This window comes from Somniosus microcephalus, chromosome 8 (genome assembly GCF_052327205.1).
Source record: "Somniosus microcephalus isolate GS21.2 chromosome 8, FLI_Smic_1.0, whole genome shotgun sequence".
In the NCBI taxonomy this organism is placed as follows: domain Eukaryota; kingdom Metazoa; phylum Chordata; class Chondrichthyes; order Squaliformes; family Somniosidae; genus Somniosus; species Somniosus microcephalus.
In genome coordinates, this window is record NC_140994.1 from 8507167 (window position 1) to 8533470 (window position 26304).

The window sequence follows — 26304 nt, forward strand, 5'->3', positions numbered from 1 at the left end:
CCATTTCCGCCACCTCCAGCGTGATCCCACCACTAAACGCATCTTCCCCTCCCCTCCCCTTTCAGCATTCCGTAGGGACCGCTCACTCCGCGACACCCTAGTCCACTCCTCTACCACCCCCAGCACCCCTTCCCCTTCGCCCGGCACCTTCCCGTGCAAGCGCAGGAGATGCAACGCCTGCCCTTATACCTCGCCGCTCCCCACTGTCCAGGGCCCCAAACACCCCTTCCAGGTGAAACAGCGATTTACTTGCACTTCTTGCAATCTAGTATACTGTATTCGCTGCTCACGATGTGGTCTCCTCTACATTGGGGAGACCAAACGCAGATTAGTCATAGAGTCATAGAGTTTTACAGCACAGAAAGAGGCCCTTCGGCCCATCGTGTCTGCGCCGCCCATCCATCCCTGTCCAGTCTAATCCCATTTTCCAGCATTTGGTCCATAGCCTTGTATGCAATGGCATTTCAAGTGCTCATCCAAATGCTTCTTGAATGTTGTGAGGGTTCCTGCCTCTACCACCCTTTCAGGCATTGAGTTCCACATTCCAACCACCCTCTGGGTGAAAAAGGTCCTCCTCAAATCCCCTCTAAATCTCCTGCCCCTTACCCTGAATCTATGCCCCCTTGTTATTGACCCCCCCACTAAGGGGAAAAGTTCCTCTTTATCTACCCTATCTATGCCCCTCATTATTTTGTACACCTCAATCAGGTCCCCACTCAGCCTTCTCTGCTCCAAGGAAAACAACTCCAGCCTGTCCAGCCTCTCTTCATAGCTGAGGCGCTCCATCCCAGGTAACATCCTGGTGAATCTTCTCTGCACCCTCTCCAAAGCAATCACATCCTTCCTATAGTGAGGTGACCAGAACTGCACACAGTACTCCAGCTGTGGCCTCACCAGCGTTTTGTACAGCTCCATCATAACCTCCCTGCTCTTATATTCTATGCCTCGGCTAATGAAGGCAAGTATCCCATATGCCTTTTTAACCACCTTATCTACCTGCTCCGCTGCCTTCAGGGATCTATGTACATGTACACCAAGGTCCCTCTGACCCTCTGTACTTCCTAGGGTCCTACCACTCATTGTGTATTCCCTTGCCTTATTTGTCCGTCCAAAATGCATCACCTCGCACTTTTCAGGGTTAAATTCCATTTGCCACTTTTCCGCCCATCTGACCAACCCGTTTATATCGTCCTGTAGCCGGAGGCTTTCCTCCTCGCAATTTACCACCCCACCAATTTTCGTGTCATCTGCGAACTTACTGATCATACCTTTTACATTTTCATCCAAATCATTTATGTAGATCACAAACAATAAGGGACCCAGCACCGATCCCTGAGGTACCCCACTGGACACAGGCTTCCAGTCACAAAAGCAACCTTCGACCATCACCCTCTGCCTCCTGCCACTCAGCCAGTTTAGGATCCAACGCGCCAAGGCACCCTGGATCCCATGGGCTCTTACCTTCTTGACCAGTCTCCTATGCGGGACTTTGTCAAAAGCTTTACTGAAGTCCATGTACACCACATCCACAGCATTTCCCTCATCCACCCCACTAGTCACCCCCTCTCAAAATTCGATCAGATTTGTTAGACATGATTTACCCTTAACAAAGCCATGCTGACTATCCCCGATTAATCCTTGCCTCTCCAAGTGGAGATTAATTTTGTCCCTCAGAATTTTTTCCAATAATTTCCCCACCACAGATGTTAGACTCACTGGCCTGTAATTCCCTGGTTTATCCCTGCTACCCTTCTTGAATAATGGTACTACGTTAGCTGTTCTCCAGTCCTCTGGTACATCCCCTGTGGCCAGAGAGGTTCTGAAAATTAGTGTCAGAGCCCCTGCAATCTCCTCCCTTGCCTCCCACAGCAGCCTGGGATACATCTCGTCCGGGCCTGGGGATTTATCCACTTTTTGGCCCGCTAAAACCGCTAGCACCTCCTCCCTCTCGATGCTAATATGTTCAAGTATGTCACAGTCCCCTTGCCCGATTTCTATGTCTGCATCGTCTTTCTCCATAGTGAACACAGATGCAAAAAATTCATTTAAAACCCCGCCTACATCCTCTGGCTCTACACACAGATTGCCACTTTGGTCCCTAATGGGCCCTACCCTTTCCCTGGTTATCCTCTTGCCCTTAATATACTTATAAAACATCTTAGGATTTTCCTTTATTTTGCTCGCCAGTGTTATTTCATGGCCCCTCCTCGCCCTCCTAATTTCTTTTTTAAGTATGCCCCTGCACTTTTTATACTCCTCTAGGGCTTCTTCTGTCTTTAGTCTTTTGTAACTGCCAAAAGCCCCCCTCTTATTACTAATGCATTTTTGTATATCCCTTGTCATCCAAGGTTCCCTTTGCTTGTTGGTCCCACCCTTGACCTTTACAGGAACATGTTGGCGTTGTACTCTCTCTATTCCCCTTCTGAAAGTCTCCCACTGTTTTGATGTGGATTTTCCTATAAGCAGCTGCTCCCAGTCCACTTTGGCCAGATCCTGCCTTATCATATTAAAATCGGCCTTCCCCCAATTTAGAACCCTTATTTCCGGGCCGTCTTTGTCTTTTTCCATGACCACCTTAAATCTCACCGAATTATGGTCACTGTCGCCAAAATGCTCTCCTACTGACACTTCCACCACTTGCCCGGCTACATTCCCCAGAATTAGGTCCAGTACCGCCCCCTCTCTTGTAGGACTTTCTACATGTTGGCTCAAAAAGCTCTCCTGGATGCACTTTAAGAATTCTGCACCCTCTAAGCCTTTCACACTCTGACTGTCCCAATTTATATTGGGGAAGTTGAAATCCCCCACTATTATTACCCTATTATTTTCGCACTTCTCGGAGATTTGCCTACATATCTGTTCCTCTATCTCCCCCTGACTGTTTGGGGGCCTATAGTACACTCCCAGCAAAGTGCTTGCCCCCTTTTTGTTTTTAAGTTCTACCCATATGGCCTCATTAGAGGAACCCACTAATATATCATCCCTCCTTACAGCAGTAATTGACTCCTTAATTAATATTGCAACACCCCCTCCCCTTTTACACCCCCCTCTGTCTCGCCTGAAGATTCTATACCCCGGAATATTGAGCTGCCAGTCCTGACCCTCCCTCAACCATGTCTCCGTGATAGCAACAATATCGTACTCCCATGTGTTCAACAACAACTTCAGTTCATCCACCTTATTTGCAAGACTCCTTGCATTAAAATAAATGCCTTCCAGCCCTGCCATATTCTCTTTTGCCTTCACATATTTGCTCTGCCTTCCCAGCTGACTTATTTTTCCCTCTGTATTTGGCTGTAAATCACCCCCTACTATAGCTCCACTCTGTACCCCAACCCCCTGCCAAGTTAGTTTAAACCCTCCCCAGCAGTGCTAGCAAACCTCCCCGCAAGGATATTGGTTCCCCCCTGGTTCAGGTGTAAACCGTCCGACTTGTACAAGTCCCACCTTTCCCAGAAGCAGACCCAGTGATCCAGGAAACTAAAGCCCTCCCCCTTGCACCATCCCTTTAGCCACGCATTCATCTGTTCTATCTTCCTATTCCTATACTTACTAGCACGTGGCACCGGGAGTAATCCAGAGATTACAACCTTTGAGGTCCTGCTCCTTAATCCTTCACCTAGCTCCCTAAATTCTTGCTGCAGGACCTCATCCCTCTTTTTACCTATGTCGTTGGTACCAATGTGGACCACGACCACTGGCTGTTCTCCCTCCCCCTCCAGAATGCCCTGCAGCCGCTCAGTGACATCCTTGACCCTGGCACCAGGGAGGCAACAAACCATCCTGGATTCACGTCTACGGCCACAGAAACGCCTATCTGTTCCCCTTACTATAGAATCCCCTACCACTATTGCTCTCCCACTCTTTTTCCCCCCTTCCTGGGCAGCAGGAGCACCCCCAGTGCCAGGAAGTTGGCCGCTGCTGCCTTCCCCTGGTGAGTCATCCCCCTCAACAGTATCCAAAGCGGTATACTTGTTTGAACACCTTTGTGGAACACCTCCGTTCAGTCCGTAAGGGGGACCCCGAGCTCCCGGTGGCCTGTCACTTTAATTCACCGCCCCATTCCCACTCGGACCTCACCGTCCTCGGCCTCTTGCATTGTTCCACGGAAGCTCAGCGTAAGCTCGAGGAACAGCACCTCATCTTCCGATTAGGCACTCTACAGCCCTCTGGACTCAACATAGAGTTCAACAATTTCAGATCATAACCTCGGCCCCTATCACACATTTATATATTCTTTTTAATTTTTTTCCCCTTCCCTCCCACATGGTAGCTGTCCTTCATTCTGCCAGCGCAATTCACACTTCATCTAGAGCCATCCTTTGTTCCTTAACCTGTCCCATTACCACCTCCTCTCGCCTTGAATATCTCTTAATGTCTCTTAATCTCTCCTGCTTTCTATCTTATCACTGACCTTCCCTTTTGTTCTTTCACCCCTTCCCCTTTTCCCAGCCCCCACTTGCTTTAAAATCTATCCCCTTTCCTGCTTTTTTCCAGTTCTGACGAAAGGCTTTCGACCCGAAACGTTAACTCTGTTTCTCTCTCCACGGATGTTGCCTGGCCTGCTGAGTTTTTCCAGCATTTTCTGTTGTTATTTCAGATTTCCAGCATCCACAGTATTTTGCTATCCGCTAAGGGATGTTGGGATGGGGTAGGAAACTGAAGTTGAGGTCAAAGATTAGCCATGATCTTATTGAATGGCGGAGCAGGCTCGAGGGGCCGTATGGCCGACTCCTGCTCCTAATTCTTATGTGCTTATGTTCTTAGTACAGAAGGAGGCCATTCGGCCCATCGTGCCTATGCCGGCTCTTTGAAAGAGCTCTCCAATTTGTCCCATTTCCCTGCACTTGCCTCACAGCCCTGCAAATTTTTCCTTTTTAAGTATTTATCCCATTCTCTTTTCAAAGTCATTATTGACTCTGCTTCCACCGCCCTTTCAGGCAGCGCGTTCCAGATCACAACAACTCGCTGCGTAAAATAATGTTTCCTCATCTCCCCTCTGGTTCTTTTGCCAATTACCTTCACTCTGTGTCCTCTGGTTACCGACCCTCCTGCCAGTGGAAACAGTTTCTCCTTATTTACTCGATCAAAACCCCTCAAGATTCTGAATACCTCTATCAAATCTCCCTTTAACCGTCTCTGCTCTAAGGAGATCTTGACCAGAGTGCAAAGCTTTTTTATTTTGAACAATGTAACTTTTGACGCTCATGTAAAACAGCCGATATCGAATTGTCACTAGTACGGTAGCAAAACACTGCGAATGCTGGAAATCCGAAATAACAACAGGAAATGCTGGAAAAACTCAGCAGGCCAGGCAACATCCATGGAGAGAAAATAGAGTCAACGTTTTGAGTCAAACTCTTTGTCAAGCGATATCGGATTGTCTGCTTGTTGCGCACCTCGCCCGATTTGCATTGATTTCAGTATAACGGGCTTAGACTAGCCCCAAAATGTAATATTGTCCCGTCCCTGTGTCTCACCTCTGGTAGTCTTCTTCTTCGGCAGAAGTACCTTGCTCTTGTCACAAGGTGTCAGCGTGCACAAACCCGAATAACAGGGAGCAGCCCATCGATCTGAAGGAGTTGACTCAAAGGGGTGGGGGGGACGGAGGGGCATCTGACCATCAGAAAGGAACAGGACAGACAGAAGCATAGCATTCTTTATATCTTGCTGTGTACTGTACAGTGTGCAGGAGATGGCTTTGAGACAGGCACAAGCCGCAGAGCACTGGGGAGTGAAGTGTACGCCTTTAGCCCTGCACTGAAACTACCCGTTACATCTATACTCTCCCTTTGTGCTGCCAGGTAATCGAAACCTCGGGGCTGACCGCCAACTTCGACCTGGCTCAGTCCCTCGGACTGGAGAGGACCAGCCTGAGCATCGACAGTGTTTACAGGTGAGTGAAAACTTCAACACTCCTCCAAAATTAACACTGGGACTAAATACCGCTCATCCGAACTACTCCCCACCTACCATGAACAGTGGTCTTTCTGGGGTTAGTAAGGCGTGAGGGTCACTGATCACATTACAGCTTTGTAGCCTTAATTCACCGCCCAGCGCTCCCTGCAATGTTGCTCACTCGCTGGGAGCCCGCGATCACGGAATTGCCACTTTTGGGTGAAGTTCTGTTCGCCCGGCCTGCATTGACGAGTGTTCACAGAGGGAGGAGAAAAATGATTCCAGGATTTCGGGCTCTAAGTTACACAGCCTTCAACGAATGACCCTCAGTCCCTCTCTTCCCCGAGCAGCCCCAGTGCCTCTCACTGCCACTCATTTGTCCTCAGATGTTCCTCGCAAGCTCTAAGTTTCCAGTCCCACACAATCGTTCTCCTCTCTGTAACCTCGCTCAATTGAAAACAAGACTCATCGCTGTCTCTGGAACTAACTCATTCTTTCCCAGAACCTCAAAACTGTGACCCTCCTCGCCTCCCTCAGTATCCCCTCAAACTGTGACCTCCTCGCCTCCCTCAGCCTCCCCTCAAACTGTGACCTCCTCGCCTCCCTCAGTCTTCCCCTCAAACTGTGACCTCCTCGCCTCCCTCAGTCTCCCCTCAGACTGTGCAACTCCTCGCCTCCCTCAGTCTCCCCTCAAACTGTGCACCTCCTCGCCTCCCTCAGTCTCCCCTCAAACTGTGACCTCCTCGCCTCCCTCAGTCTCCCCCTCAAACTGTGACCCTCCTCGCCTCCCTCAGTCTCCCCCTCAAACTGTGACCTCCTCGCCTCCCTCAGTCTCCCCTCAAACTGTGACCCTCCTCGCCTCCCTCAGTCTCCCCTCAAACTGTGACCCTCCTCGCCTCCCTCAGTCTCCCCTCAGACTGTGACCTCCTCGCCTCCCTCAGTCTCCCCTCAAACTGTGACCCTCCTCGCCTCCCTCAGTCTCCCCTCAAACTGTGACCCTCCTCGCCTCCCTCAGTCTCCCACTCAAACTGTGACCCTCCTCGCCTCCCTCAGTCTCCCCTCAAACTGTGGACCTCCTCGCCTCCCTCAGTCTCCCCTCAAACTGTGGACCTCCTCACCTCCCTCAGTCTCCCCTCAAACTGTGACCCTCCTCGCCTCCCTCAGTCTCCCCTCAAACTGTGACCTCCTCGCCTCCCTCAGTCTCCCCTCAAACTGTGACCCTCCTCGCCTCCCTCAGTCTCCCCTCAAACTGTGACCTCCTCGCCTCCCTCAGTCTCCCCTCAAACTGTGACCCTCCTCGCCTCCCTCAGTCTCCCCTCAAACTGTGACCTCCTCGCCTCCCTCAGTCTCCCCTCAAACTGTGACCCTCCTCGCCTCCCTCAGTCTCCCCTCAAACTGTGACCCTCCTCGCCTCCCTCAGTCTCCCCATAAACTGTGACCCTCCTCGCCTCCCTCAGTCTCCCCTCAGACTGTGGACCTCCTCGCCTCCCTCAGCCTCCCCTCAGACTGTGGACCTACTCGCCTCCCTCAGTCTCCCCATAAACTGTGACCCTCCTCGCCTCCCTCAGTCTCCCCTCAGACTGTGGACCTCCTCGCCTCCCTCAGCCTCCCCTCAGACTGTGGACCTACTCGCCTCCCTCAGTCTCCCCTCAAACTGTGACCCTCCTCGCCTCCCCCAGTCTCCCTTCAAACTGTGACCCTCCTCGCCTCCCTCAGTCTCCCCTCAAACTGTGGCCCTCCTCGCCTCCCTCAGTCTCCCCCTCAGACTGTGACCTCCTCGCCTCCCTCAGTCTCCACTCAAACTGTGACCCTCCTCGCCTCCCTCAGTCTCCCCCTCAGACTGCGACCTCCTCGCCTCCCTCAGTCTCCCCTCAAACTGTGACCCTCCTCGCCTCCCTCAGTCTCCCCTCAAACTGTGACCCTCCTCGCCTCCCTCAGTCTCCCCTCAAACTGTGACCGTCCTCGCCTCCCTCAGTCTCCCCTCAGACTGTGGACCTCCTCGCCTCCCTCAGCCTCCCCTCAAACTGTGACCCTCCTCGCCTCCCTCAGTCTCCCCTCAAACTGTGACCCTCCTCGCCTCCCTCAGCCTCCCCTCAAACTGTGACCCTCCTCGCCTCCCTCAGTCTCCCCCTCAGACTGTGACCTCCTCGCCTCCCTCAGTCTCCACTCAAACTGTGGCCCTCCTCGCCTCCCTCAGTCTCCCCCTCAGACTGTGACCTCCTCGCCTCCCTCAGTCTCCGCTCAAACTGTGACCCTCCTCGCCTCCCTCAGTCTCCCCTCAAACTGTGGACCTCCTCGCCTCCCTCAGTCTCCCCTCAAACTGTGACCTCCTCGCCTCCCTCAGTCTCCCCTCAAACTGTGACCCTCCTCGCCTCCCTCAGTCTCCCCTCAAACTGTGACCCTCCTCGCCTCCCTCAGTCTCCCCATAAACTGTGACCCTCCTCGCCTCCCTCAGTCTCCCCTCAAACTGTGACCCTCCTCGCCTCCCTCAGTCTCCCCTCAGACTGTGGACCTCCTCGCCTCCCTCAGTCTCCCCTCAAACTGTGACCCTCCTCGCCTCCCTCAGTCTCCCCTCAAACTGTGATCGTCCTCGCCTCCCTCAGTCTCCCCTCAGACTGTGGACCTCCTCGCCTCCCTCAGCCTCCCCTCAAACTGTGACCCTCCTCGCCTCCCTCAGTCTCCCCTCAAACTGTGACCCTCCTCGCCTCCCTCAGCCTCCCCTCAAACTGTGACCCTCCTTGCCTCCCTCAGTCTCCCCTCAAACTGTGACCCTCCTCGCCTCCCTCAGCCTCCCCTCAAACTATGACCCTCCTCGCCTCCCTCAGTCTCCCCTCAAACTGTGACCCTCCTCGCCTCCCTCAGTCTCCCCTCAAACTGTGACCCTCCTCGCCTCCCTCAGCCTCCCCTCAAACTGTGACCCTCCTCGCCTCCCTCAGTCTCCCCTCAAACTGTGACCCTCCTCGCCTCCCTCAGTCTCCCCTCAGACTGTGGACCTCCTCGCCTCCCTCAGTCTCCCCTCAAACTGTGACCTCCTCGCTTCCCTCAGTCTCCCCTCAAACTGTGACCCTCCTCGCCTCCCTCAGTCTCCCCTCAAGCTGTGCAACTCCTCACCTCCCTCAGTCTCCCCTCAAACTGTGACCCTCCTCGCCTCCCTCAGTCTCCCCTCAGACTGTGACCTCCTCGCCTCCCTCAGTCTCCCCTCAAACTGTGACCCTCCTCACCTCCCTCAGTCTCCCCTCAGACTGTGGACCTCCTCGCCTCCCTCAGTCTCCCCTCAAACTGTGACCCTCCTCGCCTCCCTCAGTCTCCCCTCAAACTGTGACCTCCTCGCCTCCCTCAGTCTCCCCTCAGACTGTGACCTCCTCGCCTCCCTCAGTCTCCCCTCAGACTGTGGACCTCCTCGCCTCCCTCAGCCTCCCCTCAGACTGTGGACCTCCTCGCCTCCCTCAGTCTCCCCTCAAACTGTGACCCTCCTCGCCTCCCTCAGTCTCCCCTCAAACTGTGACCCTCCTCGCCTCCCTCAGTCTCCACTCAAACTGTGACCCTCCTCGCCTCCCTCAGTCTCCCCTGAGACTGTGACCTCCTCGCCTCCCTCAGTCTCCCCTCAGACAGTGGACCTCCTCGCCTCCCTCAGTCTCCCCTCAGACTGTGGACCTCCTCGCCTCCCTCAGTCTCCCCTCAAACTGTGACCCTCCTCGCCTCCCTCAGTCTCCCCTCAGACTGTGGACCTCCTCGCCTCCCTCAGTCTCCCCTCAAACTGTGACCCTCCTCGCCTCCCTCAGTCTCCCCTCAAACTGTGACCCTCCTCGCCTCCCTCAGTCTCCCCTCAAACTGTGACCCTCCTCGCCTCCCTCAGTCTCCCATCAAACTGTGACCCTCCTCGCCTCCCTCAGTCTCCCCTCAAACTGTGACCCTCATCGCCTCCCTCAGTCTCCCCTCAAACTGTGACCCTTCTCGCCTCCCTCAGTCTCCCCTCAGACTGTGGACCTCCTCGCCTCCCTCAGTCTCCCCTCAAACTGTGACCCTCCTCGCCTCCCTCAGTCTCCACTCAAACTGTGACCCTCCTCGCCTCCCTCAGTCTCCCCTCAAACTGTGACCCTCCTCGCCTCCCTCAGTCTCCCCTCAAACTGTGACCCTCCTCGCCTCCCTCAGTCTCCCCTCAAACTGTGGCCCTCCTCGCCTCCCCCAGTCTCCCCTCAAACTGTGACCCTCCTCGCCTCCCTCAGTCGCCCCTCAAACTGTGACCCTCCTCGCCTCCCTCAGTCGCCCCTCAAACTGTGACCCTCCTCGCCTCCCTCAGTCTCCCCTCAAACTGTGACCCTCCTCGCCTCCCTCAGTCTCCCCTCAAACTGTGACCCTCCTCGCCTCCCTCAGCCTCCCCTCAGACTGTGGACCTCCTCGCCTCCCTCAGTCTTCCTTCTTAATCTTGTAAGTTTTAAATCTCAATCTTGGTGTCACCTCCTTCCTGATCTATCAGCTCTTCTCTCCCATCCTGTTCTCAGTGTTATCGCTGTCCGGCACTGCGGGCCTGGTTTCCGCAACAACAGAAATATATATTTCTCCAGTGTTGCTTATAGAATTATAGAATAGTACAGCACAGGAGGAGGCCATTCGGCCCATCGAGTCTGCGCCGGCTCTATCGAAGAGCAATCCAGTCAGTCCCACTCCCCCGCTCTTTCCCCATATCCCTGCAATTTTTTCTCCAAGTATTTATCCAATTCCGTTTTGAAGGCTACTATTGAATCTGTATCCACCGCCCTATCAGGCAGCGCATTCCAAATCCTAACCACTCGTTGTGTAAAATAGTTTTTCCTCATCTCGCCTCTGGTTCTTTTGCCAATGACCTTAAATCTGGGCCCTCTGGTTATCAACCCTTCAGCCATTGGAAACAGTTTCTCTTTATTTACTCTATCGAAACCCTTCATGACTTTAAACACCTCTATCAAATCTCCTCTTGGCCTTCTCCAAGGAGAACAACCTCAGCTTCTCCAGTCTATCCACGTAACTATAATCCCACATCCCTGGAACCATTCTAGTAAATCTCTCCTGCACCCTCTCCAAAGCCTCCACGTCCTTCCGAAAGTGCGGAGCCCAGAATTGGCCACAATACACCAGCTGGGGCCAAACTCGTGTTTTATAAAGGTTTAGCAGAACTTCCTGTCTTTTGTACTCTCTGCCTCTGTTTATAAAGCCCAGGATCCCATGTGCTTCATTAACTGCTCTGTGACCTCTCACGTGGCTCCTTTTCTGTACACAGTGACTGTCAGAACAACACATCTGCTTGGAAGGCCCTGAAACTGAACCAGAACTTCGACCTGGATGAATACTTGAACCTGAGTAAGGTACGTCAGCAATCAGGGGAACCCCGGTTGGACGCTAGCAATCACCCCTAATCCCAGATCCGCTTGTCTCAATTACGTTCGGCTAACGCTGAATTTCATCCGATGTGCATTTGGAGCTATTTTTGCAACCTGCGCGAAGCTGACTGAGTTTGGTCTTTGTCACTGGATGGTCTTTGGAGGCTGCAGAGACCCACAGCCCTCTCTTCCACTCTGCAGCAAGTTTAAACGTAGAAACATAGAAGATAGGAGCAGGAGTAGGCCATTCGGCCCCTCGAGCCTGCTCCGCCATTTAATGAGATCATGGCTGATCATCCAAACTCAGTACCCTGTCCCTGCCTTCTCCCCACATCCCTTGATCCCTTTAGCCTTAAGAAACATATCCAACTCCTTCTTGAATATATTTAATGAATTGGCCTCTGCTGCCTTCTGTGGTAGAGAATTCCACAGGTTCACCACTCTCTGGGTGAAGAAATTCCTCCTCATCTCAGTCCTAAATGGCTTACCCCTTATCCTTAGACTGTGACCCCTGGTTCTGGACTCCCCGACCATCGGGAACATCCTTCCTGCATCTAGTCTGTCTAGTCCTGTCAGAATTTTATAAGTTTCAATGAGATCCCCTCTCATTCTTCTGAACTCCAGCGAGTACAAGCCCAATCCACCCAATCTTTCCTCATACGTCATTCCTGCCATCCCAGGTATCAGCCTGGTGAATCTTCGCTGAACTCCTTCCATGGCAAGAACATCCTTCCTCAGATAAGGTGACCAAAACTGCACACAATACTCAAGGTGTGGTCTCACCAAGGCCCTGTACAACTGCAGCAAGACATCCTTGTTCCTGTACTCAAACCCTCTCACTACGACTAATGTAAAGTGCCCCAGTTGTGCTGTTGGCTTGCCATCAGTGGCTAGGTGTTGCTGCTTGGTATGGTGAATAAACCAGGAGGCGTTAGGTGCTATGCGGATTTAATTCATCTTAGCTGGAGGGCTCCAATGTACCACTGTGGAGATGAGATGCAAAATCAGCCAGGGCTCTGGTTCCTGATGGCTGTTTAGTTTAGGGCCAGAGTGGCCTCCTGGGCTGTTTCAAACAACTAAGGGAATCGGACAGGAATTTTCCAGATTTTATCTCCCCCCATAATCGGCCTGAGTATTTATTTGGTTTTGCGTCTTACACGAGATTACACAAACTCAGCTTGTATTCCCTGGAATTTCAAAGGTTAAGGGGTGATTTAATCGACGTTTTCAAGATATTAAGGGGAACTGATAGGGTAGATAGAGAAAAACTATTTCCGCTGGTTGGGGATTCTAGGACTAGGGGGCATAGTCTAAAAATTAGAGCCAGACCTTTCAGGAGTGAAATTAGGAAACACTTCTACACACAAAGGGTGGTAGAAGTTTGGAACTCTCTTCCACAAACAGCAATTGGTGCTGGGTCAATTGTTAATTTTAAATCTGGGCCAAAGGTGGGTAGATAGAGTTAGGTCGCAGATCAGCCATGATCTCATTGAATGGCGGAACAGGCTCGAGGGGCTGAATGGCTTCCTCCTGTTCCTATGTCTCTCCCAGGAGATCACATGGTCTCGAGTGGGGTGGGGTGTGTCTATATTGTGATGCGCAAGGTATCAGAATTGTGTGGGGACGGGCTGGATGGACCAGAGGGTCTTTACCTGTCCATCATTGTTCCGATGTTCCAAGTGTTTCTCTTCTTTCTCTCGCCCACCTGGCTGAGGTTTCTCGTTCTTTATCACTGTTCCCCGGCCCCTCCTTTCTTCCTCATACTCTCGAATAAGGGAAAGGCTCATGGGAGCAGACCAATCCCAGCAGTCACAGCACAACTGAAAAAGCTCTATTAAAAGTACAGGGCGTTGTGCATTGAACTGCTAAACCAGGAAATACCAGTGCAGTTTCTTCAGGAGGAGAAGCCGATTTTCTTTTGCTGCTGAGATTGGGACTTCCCAGTCAGGGACGAACGTGCAAGTGTCCCTGACCGGGAGGAACCAAAACTGGTTTCTCCTAGTCTACCAGGAGGTTCTCGGCGGTGACTATCTGACACAGCTCCTTCCTCCGGAATTCTCTGCCTTCTGTTTTGCAGGTTCCAGGGCCAGAAAGTACGACTGAGTTTGGGAACTCACCCTGAGGGAGATCAGGAACTCGAATCCATCCCATACACCAAAGATAAATCTGCTTGAAAACTGAGGGAGGAAAGGAACCATAGCCTCAAAATTTGAAGGGCTTTGGGGGGTTGGGCAGCCCAATGTCAGTGCTGGGAACAGAGGTGCAGGAACTGGGGGCGAAACCTTTTGCTGCTGGGTGTCTGCCCCTTTCTAGCATCACTGAAAAATCCCGACATGCATGAAGCAGAAATCCTTGCCATACACGGGCTGTAAGTGGGTCCCACAGTGCTGGATCCAAACGTCAGTCAGGTGTCAGTTGTGCCTCAGTGGGTCGCACCCTCACCTCTTCATCAGAAGGTCGTGGGTTCGAGCCCCTCCCCAGAGATTTAAACACATAATTCTGGCTGGCACTCCAGTGCAGTACTGAGGGAGCGCTCCACACTTAGAGGTGCCATCTTTCTAATAAGACGTTAAACTGAGGCCCTGTTTTCCCTCTCAGGTGGATGTAAAAGATCCCACGGCACTATTTTGAAGAAGAGCAGGGGGAGTTCTCCCCGGTGTCCTGGGGCCAATAATTTATCCCTCAATCAACATCACTAAAACAGATTATCTGGTAATTATCACATTGCTGTTTGTGGGAGCTTGCTGTGCGCAAACTATCTGCCACATTTCCCTACATTACAACAGTGACTACACTTCAAAAGTACTTCATTGGCCTTCAGCTGCCGAGGCTCCAAGCTCCGGAATTCCCTCCCTAAACCTTTCCGCCTCTTTACCTCTCTCCTCCTTTAAGACGCTTCTTAAAACCGACCTCTATGACCACCTATCTCAATATCTCCTTATGTGGCTCGGTGTCATTTTTGCCTGATAATCTCTCCTGTGAAGCGCCTTAAAGGTGCTATATAAATACAAGTTGTTGTTGGAGGAGGACTTCCAGAACTTTGCACCCAGATCTTTAAAACACTGGAAGGCATAGACTTAGATGTAAGCAACATATTGACTTAGACATGGGCTGTGGGAGGAGGTTAAATGGGTGGGTAGAGTCTGTGATAGGGGAGAGTGTACACGGGCTGTGGGAGGAGATTAAATGGGTGGGTAGAGTCTGTGATAGGGGAGAGTGTACACGGGCTGTGGGAGGAGATTAAATGGGTGGGTAGAGTCTGTGACTGGGGAGAGTGTACACGGGTTGTTGGAGATTAAATGGGTGGGTAGAGTCTGTGATAGGGAGAGTGTACATGGGCTGTGGGAGGAGATTAAATGGGTGGGTAGAGTCTGTGATAGAGGAGAGTGTACATGGGCTGTGGGAGGAGATTAAATGGGTGGGTAGAGTCTGTGATAGGGGAGAGTGTACACGGGCTGTGGGAGGAGATTAAATGGGTGGGTAGAGTCTGTGACTGGGGAGAGTGTCCATGGGCTGTTGGAGATTAAATGGGTGGGTAGAGTCTGTGATAGGGGAGAGTGTACACGGGCTGTGGGAGGAGATTAAATGGGTGGGTAGAGTCTGTGATAGGGGAGAGTGTACATGGGCTGTGGGAGGAGGTTAAATGGGTGGGTAGAGTCAGTGATAGGGGAGAGTGTACATGGGCTGTGGGAGGAGATTAAATGGGTGGGTAGAGTCTGTGACTGGGGAGAGTGTCCATGGGCTGTTGGAGATTAAATGGGTGGGTAGAGTCTGTGATAGGGGAGAGTGTACACGGGCTGTGGGAGGAGATTAAATGGGTGGGTAGAGTCTGTGATAGGGGAGAGTGTACATGGGCTGTGGGAGGAGGTTAAATGGGTGGGTAGAGTCAGTGATAGGGGAGAGTGTACATGGGCTGTGGGAGGAGATTAAATGGGTGGGTAGAGTCTGTGATAGGGGAGAGTGTACACGGGCTGTGGGAGGAGATTAAATGGGTGGGTAGTCTGTGATAGGGGAGAGTGTACACGGGCTGTGGGAGGAGATTAAATGGGTGGGTAGTCTGTGATAGGGGAGAGTGTACACGGGCTGTGGGTTTTGTTCCATGATCGTTTCAATTTGATTGAAGTGCAGTAACTCACCCAACTCCTTATTCCCTTTATCGCATATTGAATATATTTTTTTTTCAGTATACAGGCAACATTGAAGGCCAGTTTGATCAACTGAATGTCAATTTATCGGGGATTACATTACTGAATGACAAGGGCAAGAAGGCCCTGAAGGACTTGTTGAACACTGGTGTTGATGATCTGAACTTTACCAGCATCTCTGAGCAGGTGAAGCTCTTTCTTCATGGATTGACTTAGTGCAGCGAAGTGGTTATGTTCCTGGATTAGTAATCCAGAGGCCTGGAGGACTAATAATCCACAGGCCAAAAGTTCAAATCCCACCACGGGCAGCTTAAGAATTTGATTTCAATTAAAAAGACTATGGAGATAAAACGCTGGTCAAAGTGACCCTGGAGCTGTCGGATTGTCCTCAAAACCCAACTGGTTCACTGATGTCCTTTAGGGAAGGAAAGCTGCCGTCCTTAATCAGTCTGGGCCTGTGTGTGACTCCAGGCCCACAGCAACATGGTTGACTCTTAACTGCTCTCTGAAGGAGCCCAGCGAGCCCCTCAGTTGGTCCACTATAACCTTCTCAGGGCACCTAGGAATGGGCTATTTGTAGTGTATGTAACCTGTACCACCTTAAGAGGATACCTTAAGGTGATGGACTACTTTTTGATGGCTCCTGTACATTGTAGTACCGGTGGTGACCACACCGGTATATAAACCCTGCGGAGCAAAGTGTATCCCAGTTCAGCCCTGACCCTCACTCACTAAAGACCTGTTTAATTATTTCTGTAGTCTGTGTCTTGTTATTCAGCATAACTACATTTAAAAACACAGAGTCAACACTATTACTGCCGGCCTTGCCAGTGACGCCCAACTCCTGAGGATGAATCGGCCCGCTTCACTGTCTTTTCCAGCAAACCAAGTTGTCTCTTGTTTTTAGCCCCGAGGGAGCAGACCTGCTCCGCCCCTCGGGCTGGGCCGCACGGCTCACGGCCCACCCAGCTCAGTCCTGCCTGAAATGGCAGTCGGGGGGTCCTGTATTTGTCACAGAGACTCGGGCAGGTACTCTGTCCTCCCAATGGCCTCCTGGGCTCCTTCAGGGAGCAGTTAAGAGTCAACCACGTTGGTGTGGACCTGGAGTCACACACAGGCCCAGACCGGGTAAGGATTGCAGGTTCCCTTCCCTAAAGGGTCATCAGTGAACCAGTGGCCTAACTCAGACCGTGCCAGTTTCTGTGGCGCTAACGCCCCGCTTCCACCGTAAGGGAGGCCTCAAAATCCCACGCAAAAGTGGTTTTGTTATTTGTTCTTGTAACATGGGCATCACAAATTGTGGGCCTGGAGTCACGTGTAGGCCCAGACTGGGTAAGGAGGCCAGGTTCCCGTCCCTGAAGGACATTAGTGAACCAGTTGTGTTTTTACAACAATCAGGCAGCTTTCGTGCTCATTTAGAGACAGTGTATGGTAGTGTAGTGGTTATGTTACTGGACCTGGTAATCCAGAGAATATGGCCTAAAAATTCGGTTGCTTTGCGCCTCCCGTTAGCGCGCTAACGGGGCGCTAAGCAACTAGCGGCCAGGCACGGCGCCGCCAACTCCAACCACAAAATTCAGCGGGAAGTTAGCGGCGGCGGTAACCGTTAGCGCCCCTCCGCGCTCAGCCGCCGCCGGTGACGTCATCGCCATGCGCAGCGCCCCGCTTGCGCCCCAGCCGTTGTTGTGTATGTACCTTTAAGAGAGAACTGCTTTTATACTGTAGTACCGGCAGTGACCACACCTGTATATAAAGCCGTAGCAGGCTTCTGTCTTTTCAGTTCCAGCATACCCTCTGTTCAGTAAACACCTGTTATTACTGTTCTCCTGCAGTCCGTGTGTTATTGATACGCGGACACTACAGTGGCGACGAGCAGGTTCAAACTCACCTGCAGTACTGCATCACCTCACGAGGATTCATCCCTGAAAAGAAGCTTCTTGGAGGTCGAAGCCAGAGTAACGGGCGTTGACCGTGGGCAACCGCCCAGTGATCCATCGGAGTTCAGAGAATCGCAGGGGAAGCTGTGGAGAGCTGGGCCTGGTTCTCCAGTCAAGGTGTCCCAGCAAATCGGGCTGGTAGCAGGTAGTGCGCTGACCCTTCCCGGACTGCGGCGGGCTAGAGCTCGATCGAGCGGCTCTGCAAGGGGGCCGAGCAGCGTCGTCGGGGAGAAAAAGAGAGAGAGAGGGGGGTGCGGCCGGTGCTCAAGAGTCGGGCAGCGTTGGAAAAAAAAATTAAAAGGGGAAGGAAAAGAGACGCGCAGAAAGCCGCGGGGCGCTGCCGTTACTTGTTAGAACGCTAGGAGCAGCATTGGCAGTAGGGGAAAGAAGGAAAAGCGCGGGAGGCGCCATTTTAATCCATTGGGGAAGAAGGAAAAGCGCGGGAGGCGCCATTTTAAACCACCCAAGATGCCGAAGAGTGGCAGCATCACTGCTTTCGATAACGAAATAGAAGACTGGACCACATATGTGGAAAGAATTGAAGTGTACTGCAAGGCAAATGAGGTGGCCGCTGAAAAGAAGGCGTCGGTATTATTGAATTTGATGGGCGCGAGAACGTACGGCCTATTGCGGAATTTAATTACCCCAGCTAAACCAATGGAGAAAAGCTTTGAAGAGATTGTCAATATATTACAGGAACATCTAAACCCTACACAGCTGCTGATAGCAGAAAGATTCAAGTTCCATAAACGAAACCAGCACAAAGACGAGAGTAATGCTGACTATCTTACGGAACTACGCAAGTTATCGAAACACTGCCAGTTCAGAGCAGGACTGGCAGATACCTTAAGGGATAAGTTTGTCTGTGGGCTCCAGAGTGAAGGAAAGTATGCAGGCAATGTGGAAAAGTGGGACACATATCATGAGTGCAGGTCGGGAAAGAAAACCAACACTAAAAGAACTACTAAGGAAAAGTACAAGAAAGTACAAAAGATGACGGACAGTAGTTCAGAAGACCAGAAGAGTGATAATGACTCCGGGAGCAGGAGACTAAGTTGTCTAAAGTTATACAACGTGATCGCAAAGGAGGATCACCGAACCATTTGGGTCACCCTCATGATAGCAGGGTCCCAAGTAAAGATGGAATTGGACACAGGATCAGCCCTAACAGTCATGAATCGACGAGACTACGAGCGGCTATTCTCACACATTCCCTTGAAGGATACGTCCATTGTCTTGAAGACATATACGGGGCAAAAAGTCTACCCCAGAGGAAAAATAAGGGTGCCCGTTAAATACAACGGCAAGGAAACACAGGAACTGTATATATACTACAAGATGGAGGACCACCATTATTGGGACGTGAATGGATCCGAAAAATACAATTGGATTGGCATTCCATTCAGGCGCTAACTGTGGCTGACAAAAAGGATGATGACGTCACACCTGGACAACTGTCAAAAATTCTAACTGACGCGAAAGAGGTGTTCCAGCAAGGACTTGGGACTCTAAAAGGCGTAACGGCAACGATAAAAATTGAAGATAACGCAAACCCAAAATTTTTTAAGGCCAGACCGGTACCGTATGCGATCCGCCCAGCCGTTGAAGCAGAGCTGGATAGTCTGGAGCGTTCGGGTGTGCTGTCCAAGGTGGACTGGAGCGAGTGGGCCACACCCATCGTTCCTGTAATGAAGAAATCATTGAGCAGCACGCCTGGGGAACCGAAGAAGGTTCGCATCTGTGGGGACTTTAAGGTAACTGTGAACCCAGTCCTTCACACAGTACAATATCCACTTCCGCGGATAGAAGATATTTTCGCCTCACTATCTGGAGGGAAACGCTTTACGAAGATTGATCTGGCCCAAGCATATCGACAAATGGAGGTAGAAGAATCATCTAGAAAATACCTCACGATAAACACTCACAAAGGTCTTTACCAGTACAACCGACTGGTATTCGGGGTAGCATCAGCTCCGGCTATTTGGCAGAGGGCGATGGAACAAGTCCTGCAAGGGATCCCAGAGACCCAGTGTTATTTGGACGGCATCCTGGTTACGGGCGGAAATGACAGTGAACACCTTGCCAACCTGGAGCAGGTGCTCACTAGATTACAAGAATATGGGCTACGAGCCAATCGCCCCAAATGCGAGTTTTTCAGGAAACAAATCTTGTATTGTGGCCACGTGATTGATGAAGAGGGGTTACATAAGTCCCCAGATAAGATTGAGGCAGTAGTCAAGGCTCCAGCACCGGAAAATGTGTCTCAACTGAGGTTGTTCCTCGGGTTGGTGAACTACTACCATAAGTTCTTGCCAAATTTGGCTACAATTCTGCACCCGCTGAACACCCTGCTGCAAACTGGAGTAGCATGGAAATGGAGTGACGAGTTTAAGCGTGCCTTTCAGAAATGTAAATGCCTAATCACTTCAAAAGAAGTATTGGCCCACTACAATCCATCACTACCAATTCGGTTGGCATGTGATGCATCTCCCTACAGCATTGGAGCGGTGCTGTCGCACAAATTCCTTGACGGTTCAGAGAGGCCAATAGCCTTAGCGTCACGCTCGTTAACTTCAGTCGAGCGTAACTACGCCCAGATTGACAGGGAGGCCCTCAGCCTGGTGTGGGGGGTGAAGAAGTTCAATCACTATCTGCACGGGCAGAAATTCACCTTACTGACTGATCACCAGCTGATGTATATAGTACAAAGAAAATTGTAATTGTAATTAGTTATTATTTAATTGTTAAATGAATGTTATGTGCTGTTTATCTAAAAGGGGAGGAATTGTTGTGTATGTACCTTTAAGAGAGAACTGCTTTTATACTGTAGTACCGGCAGTGACCACACCTGTGTATAAAGCCGTAGCAGGCTTCTGTACTTTCAGTTCCAGCATACCCTCTGTTCAGTAAACACCTGTTATTACCATTCTCCTGCAGTCCGTGTGTTATTGATACGCGGACACTACAGCCGTGATCTTCAGTAGCGCCCCCTGACTTACCGCTGGACGCTATGTCCGACAGGGTCAGGGGGACCTACCTGCGGCTGGGGTGGCGCTAATTAAAGGGGAGGTGCCGGGCGGCCATTTTTATTGCTGGTTGTCTGCCAACACCTGCCCCCGCTCCTGTCCCCGGCTTCCTCTGCAGTCCCCCCGCGGAGTGCCGGCTGCGCTCCGTGAGCCCGGCACTTCTCTCGAGTGCCGGGCTCTTTTGCCGGCACTCCGATCCCCGGTGGCCCAGCTGGGCCCCGGGACGCACTGCTCTCACTCGCAGTGCCCCAAGAGGGAGGCGGGGCGCTTCCAGTAGCGCCCCGCCTCGCTCTTGGGGCGCTACCGGTGAATTTCGGCCACGGGGGCGCTAATTTGGTGAAGTTAGCGCCCCAAAGGGGGCACGACTCAATTTTTCCCCCTATGAGTTTGATTCCTACTATGGCAGTTTGAGAATTTGAATTACTTTAGGAGACGGAAACCTGACGACCTTACCCGGTCTGGGCCTATATGTGACTCCAGTCCCACACCAACGTAGTGGACTCTTAACTGTCCTCTCAAGTGGACTGGGGAGTCACTGAGTTCACATTATAAAATCATAGAAATTTAAGGCACAGAAGGAGGTCATTCGACCCATCGTGTCTGTGCCGGGCGTTGTGTCAAACTGCAGCGGTTCAATAAAAAGGCCCACCACCAACTCATTCTCAGGGCAACGAGGGATGGGCTACAATTGTTGGCCTTGCCAGCGAAGCCCACATCCCTGGCCATGTGTCTCATTGCTGTTTGTGGGAGCTTGCTGTGCGCAAATTGGCTGCCACGTTTCCCACATTACAACAGTGACCACACTTCAAAAAGTGCTTCCAGGTGAAACAGCGATTTACTTGTACTTCTTGCAATCTAGTATACTGTATTCGCTGCTCACGATGTGGTCTCCTCTACATTGGGGAGACCAAACGCAGATTGGGCGACCGCTTTGCGGAACACCTCCGTTCAGTCCGTAAGGGTGACCCCGAGCTTCCGGTCGCCTGTCATTTTAATTCTCCGCTCCATTCCCACTCAGACCTCACCGTCCTCGGCCTCTTGCATTGTTCCACGGAAGCTCAGCGTAAGCTCGAGGAACAGCACCTCATCTTCCGATTAGGCATTTTACAGCCTTCCGGACTCAACATAGAGTTCAACAATTTCAGATCATAACCTCGGCCCCTATTACATATATATTTTTATCCACACTTTTTGTTTGTGCTTTTCTCTTCCCTCCCACAGGGTCGCTGTCCTTCATTCTGCCAGCGCAATTCACACTTCATCTAGAGCCATCCTTTGTTTCTTAACCTGTCCCATTACCATCTCCGCTTGCCTTGAATATCTCTTAATGCCACTTTACTTCTCCTGCCTTCTATCCTATCACAGACCTTCCCTTTTGTTCTTCCATCCCCTCCCCCATTCCCCAGCCCCTAAACTTGCTTAAAAATCTGTTCCTTTTCCTGCTTTTTTCCAGTTCTGACGAAAGGTCTTCGACCTGAAACGTTAACTCTGTTTCTCTCTCCACGGATGCTGCCTGACCTGCTGAGATTTTCCAGCGTTTTCTGTTGTTATTTCAAAAAGTGCTTCATTGGCTGTGAAGCGCTTTGGGACATCCTGAGGTGGTGAGAGGCGCTATAGAAATGCAAGTCTTTCTTCTTTTTGCCCTATATTTATCCACAAAATATTCTGTGTTCTCCCAAAACTAAAAACGAGGCGCCAGCCCACAGTTTACCAGATCTGTATCCTCCAATGTTATCAAACTCAGATAGAACTATTAACACTTAAGGACAAGCACGTTCTCAGGGCCGTCTCCCACAGTCGCCGCTGTGACAGGTGTACATTCAGTGCAAACCCTGTTGACGCGGGTAAATGGGAATTCTGCCAGAGTTACGTCGGCACAGTGGGAGAAGCACTGAGGCAATTCCTCTCTTTTTTAAGACGGAGATAAACACTGTTTTAGTGACACAGATGCTGAGCTTACGAGGTTAGATTCTAGACGGTGTCCGCCTCTCCTAACTCTCCACTTGCTGTTTTCCAGCTGGGAATACCGTTAATACAGACCGAACTGAGCGTCACCGAGGAGAAGCTTCGCAACCTTTCAAAGACTGTGGTGAGTTCATCAACCGTCGGCCAGTGCCGGAATCCACCGGTGGCACAGCTTTCTGGTCTCTTTTTAATTTTATTTGGAGAATTTTACTTTCATCGAGGTGAAGCATGTTGGCGCTGGAGAATTCCAACGTCAAACTGAAGCACTCCCAGATCAGGTACAACATGGATTAGATGCAGAATAAAACTATCTTTACACTGGTTCAAGTTCCACTCCAAGATTGGAGCACAAAATCCAGGCTGACGCTCCCAGTGCCAGTGTTGAGGGAGTGCTGCATTGCCGGAGGTGTCGTCTTTCGGATGAGACATTAAACCGAGGCCCCGTCTGCCCCCTCAGGTGGACGTAGAAGATCCCACGGCCACTATTCTGAAGAAGAGCAGGGGGGAGCTCTCCCCCGGTGTCCTGGGGCCAATATTTATCCCTCAACCAACATCAGATGATCTGGTCATTATCACATTGCTGTTTGCGGGAGCTTGCTGTGCACAAATTGTCTGCCGCGTTTCCTACATTACAGCAGTGACTACACTTCAAAAAGTACTTCATTGGCTTTGGGACGTCCTGAGGTGGTGAAAATCGCTGTAGAAATGGAAGACTTTCTTCTTTTTGCCCTCTATTTATCCACAAAAACATCTGGCTGTCCTCCCAAAACTGGGCCGTTCAGTTTAAAAACGAGGTTGTGCAGTCGGCCTGTCCAAGGGACCCTGCTTCTCGAGCAGTATGGAATAACACAGGCCCGCAACAGTGCTGCACTCCTGATGTCACAACACACCGACTTGCAGCGAGCAATGCCACAGGGGAGCTGCCAGTAAACTATACAGGAGAATCTGTCGTGTGTCGAGTTACCGTCCCGGCATTGTAACTCTGACAAATTATAGAGCACTACGAGGGGAGTGTCGGATTGCGTTTGTGACGTCGCAGTCTCCGAGGGCCCACGTGTCCAGGCAGTCCATTCGTCCCCCACCCCTCCCCCCACCCCCCACCCCCGCACCCCCCACCCCCGCAAGGATGGACATGTCGGCCGACCAATGGCGGGAGTGTGGGGGGGGCGGGGCAGTCGGAGGCGGGAGCTCATGTGATGAAACTTCCTGGAATACGTCCAACCAGAAGAAACTTGGGTAGGGTAGTGTAGTGAATCAGAGAATCAGAGAAATTTACTGCACAGAAGGAGGCCATTCGGCCCATCTTGTCTGTGCCGGCCGACAAAGAGCTCTCCAGCCTAATCCCACTGTCCAGCTCTTGGTCCGTAGCCCTGTAGGTTACGGCACTTCAAGTGCATATCCAAGTACTGTTTAAATGTGATGAGGGTTTCTGCCTCGACCACCCTATCAGGCAGTGAGTTCCAGACCCCCACCACCCTCTGGGTGAAAACAGTTCTCAACTTCCCTCTAATCCTTCTACCAATTATTTTAAACCTACGTGGAATATTTGCTTTTGTACTTTAAATCTCTGTCCCCTGGTTATTGACCTCTCTGCTAAGGGAAATAGGTCCTTCCTATCCACTCTATCCAGGCCCCTCATAATTTTATACACCTCAATTAAATCTCCCCTCAGCCTCCTCTGTTCCAAAGAAAACAACCCCGGCCTCTCCAATCTAATCACAGCTAAAATGGTTCTGTTACTGGATTGGTAATGCAGAGAACGTGAGTTCAAATCCCACCAAGGTAGTTTGAGAATTTGAGTTAAATTTAAATTAAAAAGCTGGTATCAGTGAAAGTGAAATTGTCGGATTGTTGTAAATGCCCAACTGGTTCACTGATGTCCTTTAGGGAAGGAAACCTGCCGTCCTTACCCGGTCTGGGCCTATAAGTGACGCCAATGTGGGTGATTCTTAACTGTCCTCTGAAGTGGCCTCGCGAGCCCCTCAGTTGTATAATTGCTCCACCATTGGCGGCCGTGCCTTCAGCTGCCTGGGCCCTGAGCTCTGGAATTCCCTCCCTAAACCTCTCCGCCTCTCTCTCCTCCTTTAAGACGCTCCTTAATACCTACCTCTTCGACCAAGCTTTTGGTCACCTTATCTAGTATTTTCTTATGTAGCTCGGTGTCAAATTTTTTGTCTTATAATACTCCTGTGCAGCGCCTGGGGACGTTTTACTACGTTAAAGGTGCTAAATAAATACAAGTTGTTGTTGTTGTATCAAACCATTACCAGCGGTTCAAGGAGGCGGCTCACCACCACCTTCTCAGGGTAACTAGGGGTGCCAGCCTTGCCCGAGAATGTATAAAAAAAGTTGCCAACCTTAGATCGGGCAGTGTAGAGGAGGCCTATGCTGTGCCTGGCCTGGGAGTGTTTGATGGGGAAGATGGGGCTTTGTTTGGTCAAAGCTAGGAGTCTGAAATGGGAAAACGTCTCATTTCTCAGTGCTCGCCTTAGTGAGCTCAAAGATCACGTCATGATGATCGGACAGTCACCAGGCGCTGAGAGTGCAAATTAACACACGTCCAATCACTGTGTTACAGCCAGACCCGGTCAAAACTGAACTGGACAAAGAGGCAGCGAGCCTGAAGGAATTGAACAGCTGGATCCAGAGCAACATGTTGCCAAACATAGTAAGTTTTATGCTGTATGTGTTCACACATTTACATTACAGGTGCAGCACAGGAACTACGGTTTAACACTTGAGCAATCAACATGGGAAGCACGTCAAGCCCGAATGTTTAGGAACAGGAAAAGGCCATTCGACCCAAGAAGCCTATCCTTTCAAGCTGCACCAACCCTACCCTACCCTACCCACTTTCTCACTATATTCTCGGTCCCTTTTCTTTCCAGAAATATGTCTGAAGCTGCCTTCGCAGCACAGAATCGACTATTCCAATGCTCTCCTGCCTAGTTTCCATCTTCCACCCTACGTGAACTTCAGCTCATCCAAAGCTTGGCTGCCCGTATCCTAACTCGCACCAAGTCCCATCACCCCCTGTGCTCACTGATCTACAGTGGCTCCCGGTCCGACAACACCTCGAGTTTAAAATTCTCATCCTTGTCTTCAAATACCTCCATGGCCTCACCCCCTCCCTATCTTTGGAACCTCCTCCAGCCCCACAATCCTCCGAGATATCTGCGCTCCTCCAATTCGCCCTTAAACCTCTCCGCCTCTCCCCCTCTCCGCCTCCTCCCCTCTCCGCCTCTCCCCCTCTCCCCCTCTCCGACTCGCCCCCTCTCCCCTCTCCCCCCACTCCCCCTCTCCGCCTCTCCCCCCACTCCCCCTCTCCGCCTCTCCCCCTCTCCCCCTCTCCCCTCTCCGACTCGCCCCCTCTCCCCGCCTCTCCGCCTCTCTGACTCGCCCCCTCTCCCCCCACTCCCCCTCTCCGCCTCTCCCCCACTCCGCCTCTCCCCCTCTGCCTCTCCGCCTTTCCCCCTCTCTGCCTCTCCCCCCTCCGCCTCTCTGCCTCTCCCCCCTCCGCCTCTCCGCCTCTCCCCCCTCTCCGCCTCTCCGCCTCGCCACCTCTCCCCCTTTCCGCCTCTCCACCTCTCCGCCTCTCTCTCCACCTTTAAGACGTTCCTTAAAACCTTCCTACATCTGTCCTAATATCTCCTTATGTGGCTCGGTGTCAAAGTTTGTTTGGTAACGCTCCTGTGAGGCACCTTGGGACATTTTACTTTGTTAAAGGCGCTGTATAAATGCAGGTTGTTGTTGTTATAGGAGCGCTAAGGATGCTGGTTGCACGATACTCCCACTTTAATGTAAAGGACCAAATTAGGCCCCCTTTTAACACCATGAGCAGCTGTTGGGTCCAGGAATAGTGAGCCGGTTTCCTATATCCGGCCTCCCACCAGCAGGAGCTGAAGTGAACGGTAAACAGCCCCTCCTCTGAGCATATAATCGTGCCTTAAACAGAAGCAGAAAGTGCCAGGAATGC

At 51.5% G+C, this 26304-nt stretch overlaps 1 protein-coding gene and 1 long non-coding RNA gene across 4 annotated transcripts in view; one reads left to right on the forward strand and one right to left on the reverse strand.

The window, feature by feature from the left end:
- Window positions 1–26304, forward strand: part of prom2 (prominin 2) — a 238101-nt gene that overhangs the window by 189497 nt on the left and 22300 nt on the right. For all 3 annotated transcript variants that reach the window (XM_085994192.1, XM_085994191.1, XM_085994190.1), the window contains exons 14-18: window positions 5805–5896; window positions 11156–11240; window positions 15440–15586; window positions 22381–22452; window positions 24907–24996. In XM_085994192.1, the coding sequence (XP_085850318.1) occupies window positions 5805–5896; window positions 11156–11240; window positions 15440–15586; window positions 22381–22452; window positions 24907–24996 (486 nt within the window). The remainder of the gene's footprint in view (window positions 1–5804; window positions 5897–11155; window positions 11241–15439; window positions 15587–22380; window positions 22453–24906; window positions 24997–26304) is intronic.
- LOC147113292 (uncharacterized) overlaps window positions 1–26304 on the reverse strand; it is a 196010-nt gene that overhangs the window by 169530 nt on the left and 176 nt on the right. The window lies entirely within an intron of this gene.